This window comes from Sander lucioperca, chromosome 11, assembly GCF_008315115.2.
Source record: "Sander lucioperca isolate FBNREF2018 chromosome 11, SLUC_FBN_1.2, whole genome shotgun sequence".
In the NCBI taxonomy this organism is placed as follows: Eukaryota; Metazoa; Chordata; class Actinopteri; order Perciformes; family Percidae; genus Sander; species Sander lucioperca.
The window spans coordinates 20,330,525-20,352,264 of NC_050183.1; the positions used below are offsets into that span (position 1 = coordinate 20,330,525).

General features: G+C 39.8%; 1 protein-coding gene across 12 annotated transcripts in view; it reads right to left on the reverse strand.

Moving 5' to 3' along the window:
* LOC116039125 (discs large homolog 1-like protein) overlaps positions 1 to 21,740 on the reverse strand; it is a 119,485-nt gene that overhangs the window by 9,453 nt on the left and 88,292 nt on the right. For 10 of the 12 annotated variants that reach the window (XR_004898821.1, XM_036007333.1, XM_036007331.1 and 7 more), the window contains 5 exons: positions 16,047 to 16,161; positions 8,053 to 8,235; positions 3,906 to 3,969; positions 1,532 to 1,547; positions 241 to 282 (listed from right to left, as the gene is read on the reverse strand). Coding sequence is in view for 11 of the 12 variants with exons in the window: in XM_036007333.1 (XP_035863226.1) it covers positions 241 to 282; positions 1,532 to 1,547; positions 3,906 to 3,969; positions 8,053 to 8,235; positions 16,047 to 16,161 (420 nt within the window). In the remaining variant the exon portion in view is untranslated. Of the gene's footprint in view, positions 1 to 240; positions 283 to 1,531; positions 1,548 to 3,905; positions 3,970 to 8,052; positions 8,236 to 16,046; positions 16,162 to 20,762; positions 21,239 to 21,740 lie in introns of those variants that run through there. The other 2 variants (XM_031283927.2, XM_036007332.1) reach the window with 2 other exon arrangements.

Genomic DNA, 21,740 nt, shown 5'->3' on the forward strand with positions numbered 1-21,740 from the left:
ACACACACACACACACACACACACACACAGACAAACAAACACAAACACACACACACACACCACAACACACAAAAACACGTGCATGTATGAATGACACATGCGCAAGCACACACATAAAAACTGAACAAAAACAAGCAAAAAAAGGAAGAGTGAGAGAGAAGAAAAGAAAGAAAGAAAGAAAGAAAGAAAGAAAGAAAGAAAGAAAGAAAGAGAAAGAAAGAAATAGAGGTCTAGACTTACAGGAACTACTCTCATTATCGCTGGTGCCATAGGTTACCAGCTCTGGAAGGACAAGACAGGTCAGAGTCAGCAACACACACTCATACATACAAACAAACAAACAAACACACACACACACACACACACACACACACACACACACACACACACACACACACACACACACACACACACACAGATACAGACAAACACACAAAAAACTTGCATTGTTTCTATTTCACACAACCACTTTCAATTATAACAGAAAACATCAGCCACACAATATCATTCCATCCATCCATTTTTCATATTCGCCCATCCTGTTCAGGTGAGGCCACAGCCTATCTCAGCATGCATCATACAATATCTGCACTAAAAACATTTGCTAGTTAAAGGCAACTAAGTGCATTTACTCAAGTACTGTACTTAAGTACAATTCTATAGTATTTGTAATTTACTTGAGTATTTCAATCGTATGCTATGCTTATGGAGGATATATTTATTCATAATTCAAATTGAAAGTCCAAAGAGGAAACGAAGCAAGATCAAATTAAAAATAGTATTATTTTACTACGCTACTAGGAAAAATCATGCCATAATTAAATGTGAAATGTAAAAGCTTAAATGGAAATACTTAAATTAAAATCTCAAATAGAAAAAAAGAAATAATTTTATTTTAGCCTTTCCCCTTTATAATTTTCAATTTTCAATTTGACATTTTATCTTTTGAATTTTACATTTTACATTTGACATTGACATTTTAAGATTCACCTTTTACATTTCGATTTAACAATAGCAGACGAAAATTGTAAAAGGTTTCCAGTTGTTGCCTGCTGCTGCTACGGAAAACTCCCAATCTAGATTCTAGAATTGATTGCTTTTTTCGTCTGCTATTTCACCGACTGTTTTATGCGAGAAATTAACTGTGTACAGTTTGAATATGGGCAGTTTTACAAAAATGTATGGCCAATTGCACATTTGCTCCGATATGTTGTCGGACTTGGAAGCTTTTGTTTTGTTTTGCTGGCTGGCCAAAAACTTTGTATGTTAATGTCAATGGCAAATTGAATAATCTATCCTGGACAGTGGTCTTACAACTTTAATGTCAATTTCAGTACACCCTCTTCTTCTCTCTCCATCGTGCTCCTCTTCCTTCATCCCAGAGCAGGACTGAGGAGGAGGAGTTTGAAGGAGGATTCAAGACATAACATGAGGGTGGAGGTGACAGGAGCAGTAGTGTCAGTCTGGTTTGCTAAGGAGCCACAGTTAAATATACTGACCAGCAGGTGTCACTGATGGAGAGAATACCTACCTTTATCATCCTGATCCTGCAGAAAGAGAGAGAGAGAGAGAGAGAGAGAGAGAGAGAGAGAGAGAGAGAGAGAGAGAGAGAGAGAGAGAGAGAGAGAGAGAGAGAGAGTTAATCATCATACTGAATATGACCATGCCAGTTTCTTGACTGTTATCAGCCGAATCCCTATATGAAAGCTCATGGGTTCTCTATTCCTCTCGCTTTCACACACACATACACACACACACACACACACACACACACACACACACACACACACACACACACACACACACACACACACACACACACACACACACACTCACACACACACACACACACACACTTTCTCAAAGTATGGGGCCAGGGAATAGAGCGTGTGTGTGGTGTGATCTTTAATTAGCAGCTCTTCACCGTGCAGAGTTTGTGATTGCAGACCTGCTGATTCACACAGCGCGAGGAAAACAGAGCGTGAGCTGACAACACACTGATATCAATAGCTTGTGTTAGACTCGTGTGTCAGCTCTCATCATCGCGCCGCGTGAAGTGTGATTAAAGTCTCGTTGTCACCTTGCCTTGAAACTCAGACTGGAAACTTTCTAAATCACAAGTATCAAAGGAACAAAAAGATAGTTTGTGTACTTTTAATTAGACTCTAATTAATAGTTGACCTGGCAACGCTGTTCACTTGGCGTGGTTGTTACTGGCAAAAGACTTTTAAGCCAGCTCATTCTTCGACTAAATTTGTTAATTTAACTGCAACAAGTCTAATTGTTGCGATGAAAATGGTCAACACTTAAAATCTAGTGCTAATTAAAGAGTGAACGATATTTGTGAATTTTAATGTGATATTAGTGACTTATTTTAGCAGTGACTGGTTACTATTTCCCAATAAAAAGTAAGCCATTAAAATGGAGTAATCAGAATATTTCCTCATCAACAAAGACCTTAATGACTGACTAGATGACTAATGTAATAATAAAAAGGAATAATCATCTCAACATCAGTGTAACAGTTTATCCATTCACCTTTATGTCTCTCTAAATTAGCTTTTTAAACAGATATAGCTCATTCAGAATGCTGATACTCAAGCTACGCTGGCTTTCTCTGTTAAAGAATTTACAATAAATTATGCATTTAATAACACTCACTTATGAAATCATCAAATTGTGCTGACAGTACTGTATATATACCTGTCTGTGATACTTCTGTAGAGCTAAAGCATTGGATTCTAGGTAGATCCTGTTGAATGAATTCATTTTCCATATCTTTATCATATGTTATATGTACCGGTCATAGTGTTTCAATTCTTCTGAAACCCACTCATGGTCATACTGATACATTATTTACTTTTCATTTCTGCACGTTGTAGTGCGTAGGATTGGGTATGTGATAAACAAGGGTTGTTGCTCTGACATTGAGACAGCTTAAATGAGAAATGGAAGAAAGGTTTACGATCAATGTGCGGAAGAATTGTGTCCACTCTGATTTTTTGAACAGCACGGTTATATATATAATTGAGTGGTCAAGTGGAAAAACACTTTCCTCTGCAAATAACACAATGTCAAACCTCCTACTGCACCTGGTTCAACAGCATGTCAACACATCAGTTCAGTTTTCATCTGAGAAGTGAAGCTCCATGGAAAGGTATTATTACGAGTTTCACACAGTGGTGTAGTCTAGTTTTTTGTAGTGAGTATATTGTGATTTTTCCCTCTCAGCCTCATTCTCGCCCGTGTCCCAGAGCGACAACCCCATAAATGTTTTGTAACGTTACCGCGTATAGCATCAGTCAAACGACGAACGCCGTGCAACCAGTAATCAGTAACATAACTCAAACACAGCGTTCGTGATTCGACTGGTCATAAATGTTTTCCAAGATGGCGCCTGCATGTAAACATGAATGCTACTGTCTTTATAATCTACCTTTTTAATAGTTCTCAATGCTTCAGTTTACATGTAGGGACCGTCATTATGCTACCGTTGAAGTGTGGTGCTATTTTGAGCCTTGTTAGTGGTATAAAATAGTGATTTACCCTGTGCCCCGAAAGGTAGCGTTAGTAGCTAATCACCGGTTCGCGCTAGCTTGTTTCAAGCTAAATACACATTCGATTAGCATGAAAACACTGTCCCAGAGAACGGTCGACTGGGTATACATATGTTATTAACCCCTAGGTTCATTTTGCACCGGAATTGTCTTTTAATGTTATAGATGAAAAGGGAGGATGGTTATTTCTGCTGCATTCATCTGTCCTACTACTATACTCATTTGAGTAATGAACCCCATGCTGGTTAGTGCACCAACACCAATAAGGTTAACTCTAACATGTGACTTTTGTGACCTTTGAGAGGACCAAACATCGTTTTAAGGTTTATAAATCAGGTTGCTACTCACCGATCGGTCCTGAGACCTCGTCACTCTGACCATCTTTAACCTCGACCTCTCCTTTTTCTCTGCCCTGTGAGATTAAGAAGACAAGAAAATAATAATTAAAAAAAAACATTAACAGGAAATAATGTATCTTACATTCATTCAAATCAGCACAAACATCACAGTTTGGAAGGAAGCAAAGACATGTAGCTTATCTGTCACAGGATATGGTGTATAGGGAAAGATGTGAGACGAAAATATCTGAAACGTTAAACAAATCAGGCATCAATCCTTAGGACTTTCTTCAAGCATGTCAGACATTATTCATTGCAAAACACTGCCTACACAACAGTAATTGTTCACAGTAACATAATGGGGGTTTAACCAAGCGGATGTGAACTGTATTTGATCTGCTCGAAGTACTTTAATCTCATAGTCAGATCTTTTCACATCCACAAAATATACAAACAAAGCCAAAATATCACACAAAAGTTATTTAATAGCTTATTTAATAGCTTACTACAAGTGTTTTTGGATATATCTTGTCTATAAGCAGCACTATGAGATTATGGGATTTTTTAATAGTAATAAAAGGTAGCTGTTTGAATTTTGTGGACTTTATTATTCAGATATTATGTAACTTAGGGTAGAAACAACACTTTCTCCTCATAGAGCAGGGGTGGAGAGCAAACTTTTTTGATTGTAGGCCGAAAACTGAAAAATACAAGGAATCACGGGCCAAACGATAGTAAATGCATAGTTTTCAACCAGTTACACTGCAATGAAATCAGCGTTTCTAGAACAGAAAACCCCATATCAAAATAACTACGCAACACTATACAGTTTAACGTTGGACATTACAGTTTATCGGTGTGCCCACACATTACAAAAAGTATTTCTATATCTGCTGCTCCTAAGTTTAATTTGAATTAATTCAATACTTAAATACTCTAATACAGTGCATGACCTAAGTGCCCACTTAAAATAGTATGTTGTTATGTGTTAATCTGTAAATAAATTAAGTTAAAACAGGCAGACATGTCCATATATTGGTTTCTGTTCATGGCCTTAGAGATGCCGGTACCATGTCTAAATCTGCAAGTCTATTATTAGTAAGATGCAGGCTTCTTCTTTCTTCTTTTTTCTATATGTTCCTTGTTGTCCACTCTTGTTGTTATTGTTTGTTCTAACATGATGTGATCACTGTTTTTGTCTCTGCATATAGTGTCTTTGTATGTATTCATTAATTTGTGTGTAACACCAACCTGCCAAGGGGTCTGCAGATGGAAAATAGCCTGAGGCTATAATCTGGCATATTTACATTTGTGAAAATGTTCATTAATATGTATTGTCCCCTTTTTCTTTCAAATAAAAAAATAAAAAATAAAAAAAATAAAATAAAACAAACACAGCTAAATTTCAAAATGAAAGTATTCAAAAAAGCCAACGCTTTCTGAAATTTTCAGCACTCACTCGCTATCTTCTGTCTTTTTGGTTCCACCATGTTCATGTTTTTATCAACAAGTAATCAATCTTTTTAGGTCAAGTAGTTGTTAAAGATGGGAGGGACATCTAGTGTTTGAACTAGGATGTGCAATGTACACACAGTACAATGTATCAGAAATATGCCCTTGTAAAAAATCCACCCCTGGCCATTTAAAAACGAGCAGCGGGATGCAGATTGCCCGGGAACCGTAGTTTGGCCACCCCTGTCATAGAGGGTTCTGCTTGCTCCTGCTAAGGAGACAGTTTTGTCTGCAAAGTTCAAATTTAGATCTGTCAATTCCTGTGCAGGGCCACTTCCTGCTGGTGATCACATGCAACACTAGAATTTCAATTCAGGTAAATCCCCAGCGTCTCAGCTCAGGGACCCGTTCCTCTGTTGAAGCAGCTCATTTTATTATTTAGGCTGAAAAGCCAGATGTGTTTTTATCTAAAGCTTTTAGCCTCCTAATGTCTGTAAAACAACTGCCACCAAAAACAGGCTAGGGACATCGTGGTCCACAGCAGAAATTAAACAATAAAGGAACACTATTAGACTGCAGGCTATTCTAATTTGTAATCCCTGATGACAGCTCGGCTCTGAAAGGCTTTAAAACCCAACAATACCTTCACCTGAGCATGTTCACACTCCTGCATCAGCACAATCCAGTGGCTATTACTTGAGACGGAGAGGAGAGGGGAGGTGTGGGGAGAAGAGGAGAGGAGGATGAGTTAGCGAAGAAGGAAGAGGAGAGAAGAGGGACTAGAGTGGAGAGGGTAAAACAGAAAGCGGAAGAGAAGAAAAAGAGAAGAGAAGGAAGAGAGGACAGAAGAACAGTAGGAAACAAGGAGACGAGGAGGAAGAAGTGGGTGAGGAGGAGGATGACAGAAGGGGACTACGGAAGAGGAGAGGCAGTGAAGAAAAGGAGAAGGGGAAAAGGAGAGGAAGAGGAGTGGGTGGAGGAGAAAGAGGAGGGGGGGAAGGAGTTTTTAGAAGGAGGAGAGGATAGAGGAAAGGGAGAGACGGCAGGTGAAACAAAATAAGGAGCAGAAGAAAGAGGCGGAGGAGACAAGGAGGAGAAGAGGAAGGGAGATAGAGGGGAGTGTAGTAGAGGAGGAAATGGGAAGGAGGGTGGATAAGAAGCAGGTGGAGGACATAGAGGGGAAGATGAGAGGGAGAGGGGAGCCAGGCAGGAAATGTGTTGAAATCAGATGACAGTTAAAGTTATATAAAAAATTAAAAAAAGCTGCTTATTTCACTAATTAACTTCATATATTAGACCTCATACCAGTCTAATAATCAATAATTGATCAACACTCACAGCTTTAAAACCTATATTATATTATCCTGTATTTAATGCCTCCTCTTTTAATAGCCAAACCTCTGTTGGCAATACTCTAATATCTTCTTTAATACTTTTTTTCTATAATAAGTAAAGTTCTGTTATTTGTTATAATCTATAACTCAGTTATTCTATTACCCCTAATGCGTCAGCCTCTAACACCCAGCTTCTATTCTAACACCTCCGTCTATTAATACCCCACTGTCTAAACCCCTGACAATCTCTACATCCATCACTCTATATATTTCCATTCGCTCACTCCCACTCATCCTTGTTGCCTCTAATCCATCATTCTTCTTATTCACTTTCATCTTAACACTTTCATACTTTCCACATCCCTCCATCCTCGTCACCTCTCTCCATGTCACAGACGGGCTTGTTCTAAATCGTCTTCTCTTCCCACCTCGGAAACCTATCAACATCTGTCTGTCACCTCCTCCACTGGGAAAAAAAGAAGGAAGTGAGAGGAAGGAGTTTCCACCACGGGTTTACATTCAGCAGATTCTAAATAATGATGATGTTTGCAGTGTTGTGAGCCAGCAGAAAAATCACACGCCAACTAAACCTGAAACCAATTTGAAACTCTCCACCACTGAGAGCTGTCCTGGACCGGAAAAAGGTAAGATGAGAATGAGAAGAGGAGAAAAGAAGGAGAGGATAGGAGGGAAGGAGAGGAAGAGGTGCAGTGCAAGAGAAAGAGGAGGAGGAGAAGAAAGAGGGGACAAGGAGAAGGAGGAGAGAAGAGGGACTGTGTGTGTGTGTGTGTGTGTGGGGGGGGGGGGGTGAGGAAGAGAAGAAGGAAGAAAACACAAGGAGAGGACAGGAGGAGATGAGGACTTGAAGAGGATGAGGACGAGAGGAGGGGAGAAAATGATAGGAGAGGAGTAGAACAAGGAGGAGGAGAGGAGGAGGGGGGGGAGGAAGGTTTGGAGGATGAGGGGAAGAGCAGGCAGAGGAGTGGAAGAGGGGATGAAGAGTAGCTCATGTGGAATTGATTATGTTAAGATAGAGTAGAGCATTGATGTTTGGCGTCCAGGCTCTAACCTTTATCGCTCAGTCGCTAGGCTCAGCTAACTTCCCTCTTGGTAATTAAAGGTGGATCCATGGGTGGAGGTAGGGCTTTTCCAAATACTACAGAACAGAGGCGGCATGCAGCAGCAACTAACAGGCAGGAGTAGCTAAGCAGAGCACTGAAGGCTTCAGTGCGTTGTCATGATTAAGAGATAGATATACTGTATGCTGCAGTGAGAGGAGTCCGTTTACTCAGTTCACTGCCTGAACTAGCTCACAGACTTCAAATAAAATCAGCTGCCCACTCCCATCCAAAACCCTTTGAAGTCTCTGACCTCCTGCGGCTGGGGATGACTCCGACTTCAGGGCAGTTTGGAGGCGGGGGGCTGAGGTGACGGGCGGGCCACCACTCCTCTTCGCCAGCGCTGCTCACGTGGAGAACATCCCCGAAATGAAATGGCAGGGCCTGATTGGGGGTGCTCAGATCTGGCGCACTTCCGTCGTAGTCGAACAACGCTCTGCAGACAGCCAGACAGAGAAAAAACAAATATACACATTTAGCCAAAAATTCACAAAAAATGTAAATACTCAATTGCAGTGTGACAATACAATCTGCTGGAGGGGACACACACAGATTTGTGATTCATTTAGTGATGATGATTTAATGCTTCTTGTTTTGCATTGTCCTAAGTATGAAACCACCAAAGAAGAAATGTCATAAATGTCACTATATATTTTATATCTTTATTCCAATTTGTCCTGATGTCTTTCACATATCTCTCAACTATTGCCAACATCTTGACAGCTATAATAAACACTTAAATAAAACAAACTGACAAGACAGATAGACAGATCTGTTGTAGTAAATAAAAGCCAAAACAGCTGAGGACTGCTTTCCTACACTAGTAATTTATGCCCTTGTCTGTGTGTACATGCCTCTGTGTGTGTGTGTGTGTGTGTGTGTGTGTGTGTGTGTGTGTGTGTGTGTGTGTGTTTGTGTGTGCAGTTGTACACATCTGTCTGCGTGAATGTCTGTTTATGTGCAATTGTGTGCGTATGTTGTGTGTGTTTGTCTGAACGGTGACCACAGAGTTCCAAACCTGTCCAGAGGGAAAAGACCTGGAAAAGTAGGCCAGCAATGTGTGTCTGTGTGTGTGTGTGTGTGTGTGTGTGTGCAAAGGAACTAGAGCTGAAATAACTGGCATCCCCTAAAGTCCCTACTGCCTTCATCAATAAAACAGAACATAGACAGGGAAGGAGAAACTGAGAGAGAAAATCAGACAGAGAGGTAGACACAGAGTCAGTACGAAAAAACACAACCTCATGTTTTATTGATGTTAGATTAAATATGAGAAAAGTAACCTTCACAAGGTGCATTATATATTTAGCTGGCTGCTAAAATGTGAGTTGGTGATCATTAAATCTGATGAAACATCAAACTGGTGGAAACTGGTCTAACGTATTAGCAGGGAGCACCAGGACCACCAGGCACCATGGCCGGTAATAAATTATTTTACAGGTATGTTTTTCCTGATAATTCTTGAAATTTTCCTGGAAAAAAATGGGGTTTGGTACTAATTACAGGAAAAAAGAACGACAAGTCCTCCAAATTAAAAATGTGTCCATTATACCTATATATATATATCCTCTACAATAACACGTTAAGTTTTTCTGATGTGATGCCCTGCAGCATGCAATGGCATAATTTGTCTTTGTCACGAATCACTGTTGAAAAAAGATCAGTTTGATGATGCAGCACTTGACGCTATTGTTAACCCTTGGTTAGGTTTCAGCAAAAAAAAAAAAAAAACTTGGTTAGGGGAAAGATGGTGGTACATTGCTTAGGTTTGGGGAGCTGTATGAGTGAAAACATGTAAAAAGTAGTATTGTATTGTGTTATGCATAAAATAGGTATTCTGCTGTGCTCAGAATATCATTACATCAGATGGCAATTATTTCTGTGTCTCTACATGTATTTCTCTTTATTGCATTTTTTTGATGAACTTTTTGCACACTAACACTTCAAATGTATTTTTGATTTTGTATGTCTACATTTGTGTTATGTCCTTTGGTTGTGGTTTTTATATTTCTATTCTACCACACCCACACATGTAGTTTTGTATTTCTTTAATGTAATTAGTTTTTTTATGTTCTGTGAAACAAATAAACTAAAACTAAATATACCAAAATATTGGTACTGAATCAGCAGTGTCACAACTTAGAGATGTTTCCGTATTATAAGAAATGTTATATGAAAATGTTCTAAATTAGTAAAGGATATAAGAGAAGGAGACGGCATGTGAAAGGGTACAAGATATATGAAGTGCAGGGTACATTTACATTAGTGGGTCCACAGATGCATACAAGAGTAAATAAAGGGCAGCTGTCAGATCTGAGTATATAAATAACCTCATAGAAGAAAACAAACAAGAGCGCTCTCATTTTAGGAGTTTCGCACATCCCAAATTATTTTTGCAGCAGCCAGGTTACACTGATGGATAGTGTGTGGTATTATTAAGGCCACAGCTATGTAAATGTGACTCTAAATAAATTACCTGTTCTCAGTATTATAGTCAATTCAATTCCTATGTGGGATCCTCTGAAATCTGATTACGAGAGTGAAGGTACACACAGGAATTGCTGCAGTGCTTTAGACTGGCCTAATCCTAGTGTGTGTGTGTGTGTGTGTGTGTGTGTGTGTTTGTCTTAACCTGTGGACATATATCTGTGGACATAATCAAATAGCATAGTAGTGCTGGCTTGCTGTATTGAAATTCAACATGTCCCTCAAATTTCATAGTATTGCTGTTTATGTGCAATAATTTGAAATGTTCTAAAATGGCAGCATGTGAAAGGTTACAAAAAATGCTGTAAACAAGGTGCAGGGCTGCATTTACATTAGTGGGTCCACAGATACATACAGTAAAGGGCAACTGATGTGAGTGAATAAATAACATTCCTTTCCTTCATTATGTCACCAAGAGAGAAATATGAAGTGCATTTAAAAAAAAATGAGTTCCACAAATCCCAAATGGATTTTTTTTTTTTAGCAAGGTTACCCTAATGGATCGTTTATTATTAAGGCCACGTGTACATGTAACTCTAAATTAAATACCAGCGGTGAGTATACAGGCGTTTTAATTCCTATGTGGGAACCTCTGAAATCCAATTACTCGAGTGAAGGAACACAGTAATTACTGCAGAGTGTAACAGAAACACCTGGTCATCTTTTACACCTTTAGTGAGTGCTTTTTTTGCACAGCCAGCAATATTGTTCAAACTGCATTGTGTTTTAACTTTTCACTGAATACTTGTATAAGATTAATGCAAACATGGACTTTATTTCAGAGGTGAATATGCAGGGTAATTCACTGGAATGCAGGCGTAGGATAATTCAAAACAAGAAGTAAGTAATAGTTTTGTAACGGTTCTTTTATTCATACTGCATGTTGAACATTTGCTATTATCATATTATAAATCTGATAAAACATCAGAATCAGAATAAAAGTCAGACCACATTCAAACAACTTACTCAAAAAAAGCCCCTGAGCTTTTTAAAAGCATATTATTTAGTTTTAAAAAACAAATATCCCTAAGCATTTCGGTTGCATAAAATGCATTGAAATAGATATCTGCACCAAAGTACAGCAGAGATTGGTTTACTTCTTCAGTGCATAGTGAGACCCGAGTCTAAGCCGCCATACAGCCCTCAAAACACCAATCAATGCATCATGCAATGTTTTGTTATAAATCCATTGACCCTAGACTATAATGACATATCAGGTCTGTTAGCACTTTACCTTACCCTATATTTGCCTGCTCTTATAGCAAATAAATCCTAATATTTACAATTTGCAGCTGCATGAATAAAAATAATAAAAAATGAAAAGACTTTGTAGCTATCCCTGCCTTTCCAGGTGGATCTTTGCGCAGTATATTACAATGCCAAGCTATCAAGCCACACACACGCACGCAGCACACCTTTCACACAATTGTACATATGTCACCTTGACTCAGTGACATTTCCTCTGGGAAAAGGTTAGTTTTCACACACAGACACACACAGACACACACACACACACACACACACACACACACACACACACACACACACACACACACACACAGCAGCCCTCAGCACCAGACAGCCCCCATCTGTCACGCACCGACAGCCTTGCCTCGACCAATCAGTTGCCAGTCTGAGCCTTGCTTTTTCATATTTCATGCTGATTGGTCATTTTTGTGCAGTAACCAGATACAGGAACTTCATTACAACAGTGATTTATTATGTGGGCTGTTGGGGAGGTTTAATACATTATTCTATATAACCTTGAAATGGTCATGGCCTGGTTTTGACAAGACTCAGAAGAACATTGTCATTAAGATTCATTATTAAAATCCACAATTATACAGTCAAGTACAGAGTGCTCTGTTTTATAACACAAAAAATGCTAGCAGCGTGGCTTAAGAGATGCCAATATAGGCCTCTCCACCACTTTGGACCAGACTAAAACATCTCAATGGTTCCTTTAGGATGAATAGTAATAACACCTCGTCTAGTGTTATATATGTATATAAAGTCATAATTTTTATTTGTCCAATATTTTGGATTTTGAACAATACCTGCAAAAGTAATGTCGTGTGGTTGCTGTATTATGTGTTTTAGGCGAATTAGCAAATGTTAGCATGCTAACATGCTAAACTAAGATGGTGAACATAGTTAACATTATCTGATGTGCGACAGAGTGGATAACCTTACAGAGCCGCAAGCGTGACTGCAGACTTTGTATTATTATTATTATTATTATTATTATTATTATTATCTGTTTGTTCAGGATTTAATTAAGCATAAATACGCTTTTATGTACCCTGCTGTCTATGGAACTGACTACAAAATGATTTAAAGCTGAACGTTTCATGCGGGAGAGACTTAATAAGGAGCTGACTTTCATTTTATCACATATAGTGCGTAGTTTCTGTCGCCCCCATGAGGAATTCTAAGTAATGACAACAACACTGTCCGTATGACGCAATCCTTCACGCACCACCCCCACCCCTCCCCCACCAGTTGCTAGTAGCTCAAGGGGGAAATTTTAACAATTAAATTAAAAAACATGGCTTCTTCAGAAGAGGTAATTATCATGTAGTTTTTATGTCCTCTTTGTCTCCAAAGCTGACCGTTGCTGTTGTTCTTTCCCAGCGGTGACGTAAAACGCATCACTCAAGCTTCTGCACGAAAATCGCTGGACGTCACCATTTTGTGAACATAGCCATACTGAGAAATTCAGAGAGTTTTGCAGAGCCGAAAGGCTTAATTAGCTTTGTAGTAACTCATCTGGCAATGGCTCGAATGTAACGGACATTCATTAAAATAAATTGTTGCACACTATAGGTTTAAATTTTCCTTAAAATACTATAATCTTCCTCTTTTTTTGCAAAAAATTTAGTTATAGCTAAATAAACTTAATAAACTAAAAATGTGCAGCAAATGCTTTTCAGCATATCAAAGCAATCAATGTGTAAATATGCTAATGCGGGCATCTTCTGATTTAATCAAATGAGCAGTGGACAGGCCATTTCTCCTCACTTTAAAGCTTAGATCGGGCCCAAAAAATCAAGCCCGACCCTACCCGAGCCCGTGCACGTTGTGTCCGAGCCTGCCCCGGCCAGACACATTAACTGTAATTATGAGCCCGAACCCAACAATTTTTTAATACGTGGGCCATTATACCTGACATTCTCAACTACAATTCTGAGCTGTTTGAACTACAGAAATCTGTTTAGAATTATCTTAATGAATAATGCAACAAGGACGAAGTATGTAGGCTAAACTGCGTTGTTTGCTTATTCAGAATGGAATGGATCACAAATGGATCCGAATGAAGAAACGTAAAAAAAAAAAACTCCAGCCGAGTAGTGAGGGTAACAGATCAAGGCAGCAACATAATCAAAGCCCTGGAACCATATAGGAGACTTTCTTGTCTCGATCACCTAATTAATACTGTCCTTCGCCACGACGCACTGGCCGACAACGCGCCGGACATAGGAGAGACCATATCTGCTGCTAATGGACTCGTGAGATATCTGAAACAATCTGGCCTGGTTGCGCAATTATCGAAGACAGTGCTACAAATGGGGGAGACAGTGCAAGACATATACCCAGAGCTACAGGAGAAGCTGGAGAGGCATAGCTTTCTCCCCACCCAATTAGGCTAATAAAGTAATGATTAAAAAAACAAAAATGCTTGATCAAGGGACTGGCCCAGCCCGTGGGTCGGGTCGGGTCAAGGCAGAGAATCTAAACTCTACCTCACTTTCAGCCAAAACCAAATAAAAACAGGTTGTGCAAGCTTAATTTATGCTAATGATAGTCATGCCTATGGGTGACTACTTAAAAATTTACCAAGGGTGACGGCAAGCAGCTGCAATGCCTCCTCATATTTTTCTATGAAATCTATAGTTCACGAAGGGGATGGTCCATTTTTTTGGTGGGTATGCCAAGTAGGTCATTCAAGGTTTTACAAAGGATTGTGGGTCCGTAGGCATTGGCTTAAACCCACTCGTAACAATGTAATAAAAAGAATCATATTTCAGTCACATATTCAATAAAAATCAATCAGCTTGTCCCACCGTCAGTCTGATAAATCGCTGACATTTGTTGGACTACAGATTCCAGAGAGCTGAATGTGACCTTTAGCCTCTAGCTGCCTGTACAGAGTCTGAGCCCAGCCCTGCTGTGTGTGACTCAGTCTGTGAGAGAGGTGACTCTGTTCCAGCTGCTGCTGCTGCTGCTGCTGCCTTTTCCTTCCAGGCCACTTGCACACAGTTTAGGTCAGATGTTCCTTTCATGCTTGGACCAGATATAGAAACAAACACTGAATGTTTTGGTGCTCATTTCTCAAACCTAAGGTGATGTTACCGGCACAAGAGTCTGTCACAATGTCAACCAAGAGCCAGTTTAGGTTTATTAGTCATGACTGGGACACTCTTCAAAGTTTACTACTTTTGAAAAAATCCTCCATAAAATGATGTTGCTTACTATGCAGTATCTATAAGACATGACAGATATTAAGAAATGATATATCATTGTGAAACCATAAACTTTATTTGAATATCTTTAATTCTTGCTCCTTTTTGTGCGCAAGACTGACAAAATAAATTAAAATTCTTCTTGTTCTTGAACCCTTTACATTACAGTTCTGACCTAGGCCTCTTCTGAAATGGCACTCTTTGTTAACTATCAAATAGTCAGAATTACTCTAACTGATAATGGAGCAAGCCTACAGAGAAAAATGGTAAAAATGTAAGATTGTTTTGTTTGTTTTTTTTCTTTAAAAGTATCCTGTTACACAATAAGCAACTGTTGATAGTGGGCTCTTGATGTGGTTTACAGATATAATTGTGAGGCTTGTGTGTTTCTAAATGACGATTGAACCGGATGTCATCCCAAACAATGTAACCCTCCTCTGGGTCAGTGTTCAAGCCGCTGCTTGTTAAAGGTGTAACCCCTGACACAACTCCAACAGTCTGCCTGTATTCATAAAGATTCATCGTGCCGTCTCTCTCTTCGACTGCTGGATTGGAGTCACTTTTATTCATCCAAGACTGAAATACACATCTAGAAAAACTTTAAATGTTTCAAATTCAAATTACAGACTCTGGCTGATATTTGCTCTCCAACGACATGTTTTGAATTCATTTTCAGTTGAAGCTTAACCAATACAACCTTAAAATGTTTCCTAAAGCCAAACCAGTGAAATAAATCATTAGTGTGATCATTACAGCTGCTTTTCCAGCTGCTTTTTCCAGCTGCTTTTCCATTGTATTGATCTTCCAAGAGCTTCAATGTGACTTATCTGGACCAGCGGCCTAGCGTTTAATCAATATTTCAAATGCTGTGATTCTTGTGAAGAGAGGATCTCAAAAGTGTAGTTGGATTAGGACTGACACTGCTTCTGGGCTCTGTAGAGGAAAGTAAGGATAGACGGGGTGATTCAGAGAAGACTGAACAACCAGGACAGGCAAGGACAAGAGGACAGAGAGACACACACACACACACACACACACACACACACACACACACACACACACACACACACACACACACACACAAAGAAAATCGAGAGAGTTGACAGGCAATGGATGTGTTTGTGTGTTCGACAGTATTTGCCAGGCAATCTAATTGTGATTTTAAACGTGATAACCTCTTTCAGCATCTCACACACACAAAACGTCAAGCAGATAGCCGAGATAAGACCTTATAATAGTTGTGTCACACCAAAGGACACTAGACAATCAGTCAACTCTGACCGCTGTGTGTTTGTGTTACCTGACGTAAAGCGTGCGTTTCTGTGTGGAGCGGAGCGACGTGGAGCTGGAGCTGACACTGCTGGTCATCATCTGTTCCCTCAGGTCATGGATCTTCGCCTCGAAACGACTGTACTCTACACACACACACACACACACAGACACACAAAGAGGACAAACGCTGTTAGACCCAGCAGACATCAGGTGACAGGTTTTAAAAATACACAAACTGTTGGAATATAGAAAATCTAATTTACAAGCTACCTGTTACTTCACATTAGAAGCAGCTGAGTGATTTTTTTACGCTTCAATCATCTTTGCTCAGAGGTTCAGAAACCACATTACAGTTTGTAGATCAAAGAGAAGAACAGAGGCGTGAACAGTTTTAAGGGTGGTGGGGGGTTTGCACACCGTGTTAACCACATTTCCTACAAATGGCTGTGGTACAATAAGTACAAGATGCATTTTGAGATGTGATGAAAATTGCAAGAAATTTGTTTTCCATGTTCAAGTGCAGAAGGGATACACACACACACACACACACACACACACACACACACACACACACACACACACACACACACACACAGCCAGTTTGAGACTCAGATACATCACTTGAACGCCCAAAATCTGTGGTTACAAATGCATGCAAGCTGTTTTGTTATTCATGAATGCAGATACCAGAATGTATTTATTAAGATAAATCCATCCTGCAGTGTCCATGGAAATAACTGGTTTATCTGGCTGAGAAAGAAGCAAATGGCCTGTTGTTTGTGGATCAGGTGTCACTGATTGGATAGGAGGAGTAAGTTGATTGGGAGCTTCCTGAAACAAAGAACAGAAGCCAGGCACACAGAACACTACTTAGGTCATAATAGGCTGTCAATGGGCCCAACACCAGACAAGTTTGAAATGCTGGGCAGAGATTCAGAGGTCTGGAATGAGGCTATCAACCATTTCCTTCACTACTTGTTTCATAAGTCTATCATAGAACTAAAATTGGGGTTCAGTCTTTGTCAAACATACTGTTAATAGGGGTGGGAATCGATTGGCACCTCACGATTCGATTCTGATTCAGAGGCCCACGGTTAGATTCTAAACCGATTATCGATCCATCTCAATGCAACAAATTTTTTATGTACATTTCCATGTGTGATTTTTAAAAATATACAAATAAATCTGAGTTTGCTACTCAGTTTACTGATCACTTCCTAGACAAAGCAGCTAGACAAAGCTTAGAATTTGACATATACAATATTTGTCACACACAAGTTTTAATGAAATGTTTTGTCTACTGAGGTATTTGTTTTGTAGTCATTCCATGTTTAAGCCATGTCAGAGGCTCAGTCATGTTTAAAGGTGGATAACTGGCTTCTTAGAACATGAAACATGAGGTGGTCAGATGTAATGTGATAAAGTAGATGAACAGCCTATATGTTTTTCCTAATTATTTTATGTATGTCTTATCAAATCATGTGCATATATACAAAAATTAATTATTTTTTCTCCTTTTGGCCATTTTTGTGTGTTTTTTTTTCTGCACTCTTGCCTAAACTCTAAGTTGTTGTCCATTATCCCATCCTCTTTCAGTCACTCTGTTTTTTGATTTGTAGTTGTCTGGAGACAGTAACTTTTAAATAAAAATCAACACATTTTTATTTTTTTTTAAATCGATTATTAACTTATCAGAATTGATAATCGAATCGTTCTAGAGAGAATCGTGATGCATCTAAGAATCCATTATTTTTCCCACCCCTACTGTTTAACCACAAGAATAACAATGATTTGAAAGTCAGTTGTTTCTTTGTGAGGAGAACTGACATAATACTGTTGTAACTAGGGATGTCCCGATCAGGTTTTTTTGCCCTCGAGTCCGAGTCATTTGATTTTGAGTAGCTACTGATACCGAGTTCCGATCCGATACTTCTATAATAATTCAACTTTATAATACCTCCAGACCGCAGACATACTCGCGCTTTCCGCTTCAAGCTGCTTCCGTGTTCTACTTTGCCCGGCATTTAACCAATAGCGTCTCTGCAACAAAGTGATGTCATGCCACACGCGTTGCTGTTTCTGTGTGCAGTCAAAAGGGTCTAACTCTGTGCCACCGCCTAACTATAGATGTGTTAAAAAATAATGAGAATATACATATATATCAGAGTCCTGATCGGGAGGTAACGTCCGATTCCGATCGAGTCTGAAACCACGTGATCGGGCCCGATTTCCGATGTTTTAACACATGTTGTGTTGTAGGTGGAAAGCAAGTAGGTTCAGGCAAGTCTGCGCTGAACACGCGAACGTGACGTTCAAGCAGCTCAGCAGTGGTGTGACAGCATCATTGGTGCAAGAGTTATTAGTTAGCTCATATTTACTCATTGGCTGGACCTAACCTACTGGAAACACACAAAGCTGGAATCAATGCAAACAGAAAAACAGCAACCGTAATCTTGCAACGTGAATATATTTTAGGTTTAGGTTTCATCCTCAAACCTGCGCAAATTCAAATTTTACAAATATGTTTGCTGATGTTTTACACAAATAAAACAATACATTTTCAGCACTTTCAGTTTTAATTGCCAAGAAGAACTGCATGCCCATCTCACTTGAATGACAAGTAATTAATTGTGAGAGAGCAACCAGTTGGCCAATCAATGCAAAGTGCAATAATTTGCTCACACACTCAGCAAAGCAGCCCTGAGCTTTTTTAGTATCCTCCTGCTACTTGCTGCAAAAACACTTTAGTTTTTCTAGTGGTCATAAAAATGTCATTGTGCCTCTTTAATTATAAATGTACATTATTTATGGAAATGCACAAAGTGGAAAAACAAATAAAGTAATGTGTTCTCTAATGTGCATTCGTTGCTTTTTTTATTCAGGCTACTTTTAGCAGAAAAAAGTAAAAATATATACTTTTATCAAACGGGTTGCTCTCTCAAAATGTCAGTAAACGTTTATATTTTTAATTCAGAGTGGCTGAACAAACAGCAGATAAGTGTGTAATAGATCCTTACCTTACTGTCCTCTAGTCTACTTAACACCACACAGCTTCCCAGAAACCTCTGAACTAAAACACGGATGACTACGCCGCTGGCAATAAGCCTGCAAAAGCCCTTCTGAAGGATGTCCCTATGTCTGTCTGTGTATGTGTGTGTGTGTGTGTGTGTGTGTGTGTGTGTGTGTGTGTGTGAACCATTGCTGAGGACTAGAGAATCTAATTAACCCTGAGTAATTCAATCATACTCAAGGTACACACGGTCATACACACACACACACACACACACACACACACACACACACACACACACACGCGCACACGCACACGCACACGCACACGCACACGCACACGCACACATCTGGAACCTGCAGTATCTCCAGACAGTTCCTGTTTTTTTTCTCCCTATTTCTGTTTTTATTACCTTGTTTACCTCTCTGAATACACACTCAGCCTCAGAACACGGTCAAAAACCAGCCTACAACACCCAGATATCAACTCTGATTTCCCCCAAAGCGTTTATTAATCTGACACATTGACGCTCACAGACACGAACAACTAAACTGTACTAAATCGGCTCTAAGCTACACACTACTCAGAGTACCACAATCTCATGCTTTCATTTCATTGATGTTCTGGAAAAAGAACTTTGATGGATTTGGTTGTTAGTTGACAAGAGGATTCACCTGCAGGTGTCCAGTATTGAACTTGCTACATCCAATGCTAAATGTTACATGCAGACAGCATGAAACGAATCACAATGCAACACTTACACACATAGAAGCACAAACTGCCTCCAATCTTGGGATCAAAATGCCCTTTTGCTGAGAATTTCATTTCTTGCTTTAACCTTAAATAATGTCATTGCTGTCCTCAGTCCGGCATTTTCAATCTCAGCTCTAAGCCAATACAAATTGATTGCTTCTATTTCTGTTTGTCTCAGTGGACACCCCATAGAATGATCACACACATCAACATCACCTGATACCATGTGAACTTTTGTCAACATCATCAGCATCTAACCGTCTCTGTCAACACACATTGCCTCAATGCAGCATTATGGGATTACCAGGAAGACAAAGAGACACGGAGGTAGGGAGAAAACAAGACAATATGAAGAGAAGGAGAGGAAACAGATATATGACTATTACTGAGTTGAGATGTATCGCAGAAAGACATCTGATACCGTGGAATGAAGAATAAAGGCAACAGTTTATCAATGAGAGGAAATGCTGAAAACAAAGACTGTGTTGCAGCTAAGATATAAGTGTTATTGAGTCCTGAAGAGTAGGAGATCATCTTCTGCTTTAAGACCACAGCTAGTGTGCTGGTGTTGAGAAGTCAGAGCTGCAGTCGCGATCACCTTTTCTAAGTCTCAAAAAACAAATCCAGCGATAAAGCAAAAGTACCACAGCAAGAGAACAAAAGCTGTTGATATTAAACCACAGATGTTTCCACATCACTAATCATTTCTTACACTGTGAGAGTCATTAGACCAAAGACAGCGTCGCAGCCAACTTTTTAATGCTGCATCACTGGTCATCACAGGGATAACCGTGTCACCAGATCATCTGTCTTCTTCAGTCCAATATTACCTTTAGCATAATTCCCCAAAACACTTCCTGCACCAAAGGCATTGTTAAGGGTTAAACTGTTATCCATGCCAGGGTGTTATAAGAGGCAGGATGTTAACAAGGAAATCAGTTCAGGTCTGTCTCTCCCAAACTCCCACTCAGCTGTACTCACATGCTGCTGGAAGACAGGCAGGCTCAACAACGTCCGCACGATGTGATGCCGGTACGGTGGCTTTCGGATAAGTGTTTGTGCATGTGAGAGTGGGGTTTTGCTGCTTAGAGTAGAGGTATGTGAATGAGAGAAAAAAAATGTGTGTGTGTGTGAAACAGAGATGTGTGTGTGTGTGTGTGTGTGTGTGTGTGTGTGTGTGTGTGTGTGAAACAGAGAGAGAGAGAGAGAGAGAGAAGATGGAGAAGATCTAACGCCAGCTCCACATCGGATCCAGCATGTGAGCGAGCCAGAGCAGAAAGATGTGAATGTGTGTGTGAAAAGAAGTGTGTGTAGGTATGCAGTAGTTGTGTGGCACAGAGAGGAAAATGTGTGTGTGTGTGTGTGTGTGTGTGTGTGTGTGTAAAATCAGTCCAGTGTTGCTCAGCTGCCACAGAAACAACAGATGCTAACTCTTTCTCTCTACTACACTCCTCTCTTTCTCTGTCTCTCGTTCGCTGGTGCGTTCTTTTGCGCCTCCCCCTCTTTGACAGCAGCTTGCTGTAGGGCGGAGACACACACATGCACGCGCATACACACACTCACCAACAGACACCCACACACACACACACACACACACACACACACACACACACACACACACTGTTTCCTCAGGTCACTCATGCAGGAAGCTGAGTCGATGCCAGGCTCTCCTGCCCTACTTTGGCCCAGGGAATCAGTCTGCATGCCACACACACAGGCTAAAGCTTGACCAAGCATTTCAAATATTTATTTTTGGGAGGCTTAATTAAAACCTCACTTCAAATTCCTTAAATGGATTTTCCAATCATTGTATATGTAAACAGCAAAAAAGGAATATCATCTGCCTTCATTTAAGCATTTAAACTCTTTCTGCTCTGCATGATTTATGTCTGTCTCCATCTGTCACTCATCCTCTCTCTATCTCCACTTTTCTGTCGCTATTTTAAGACTAACTTTCTC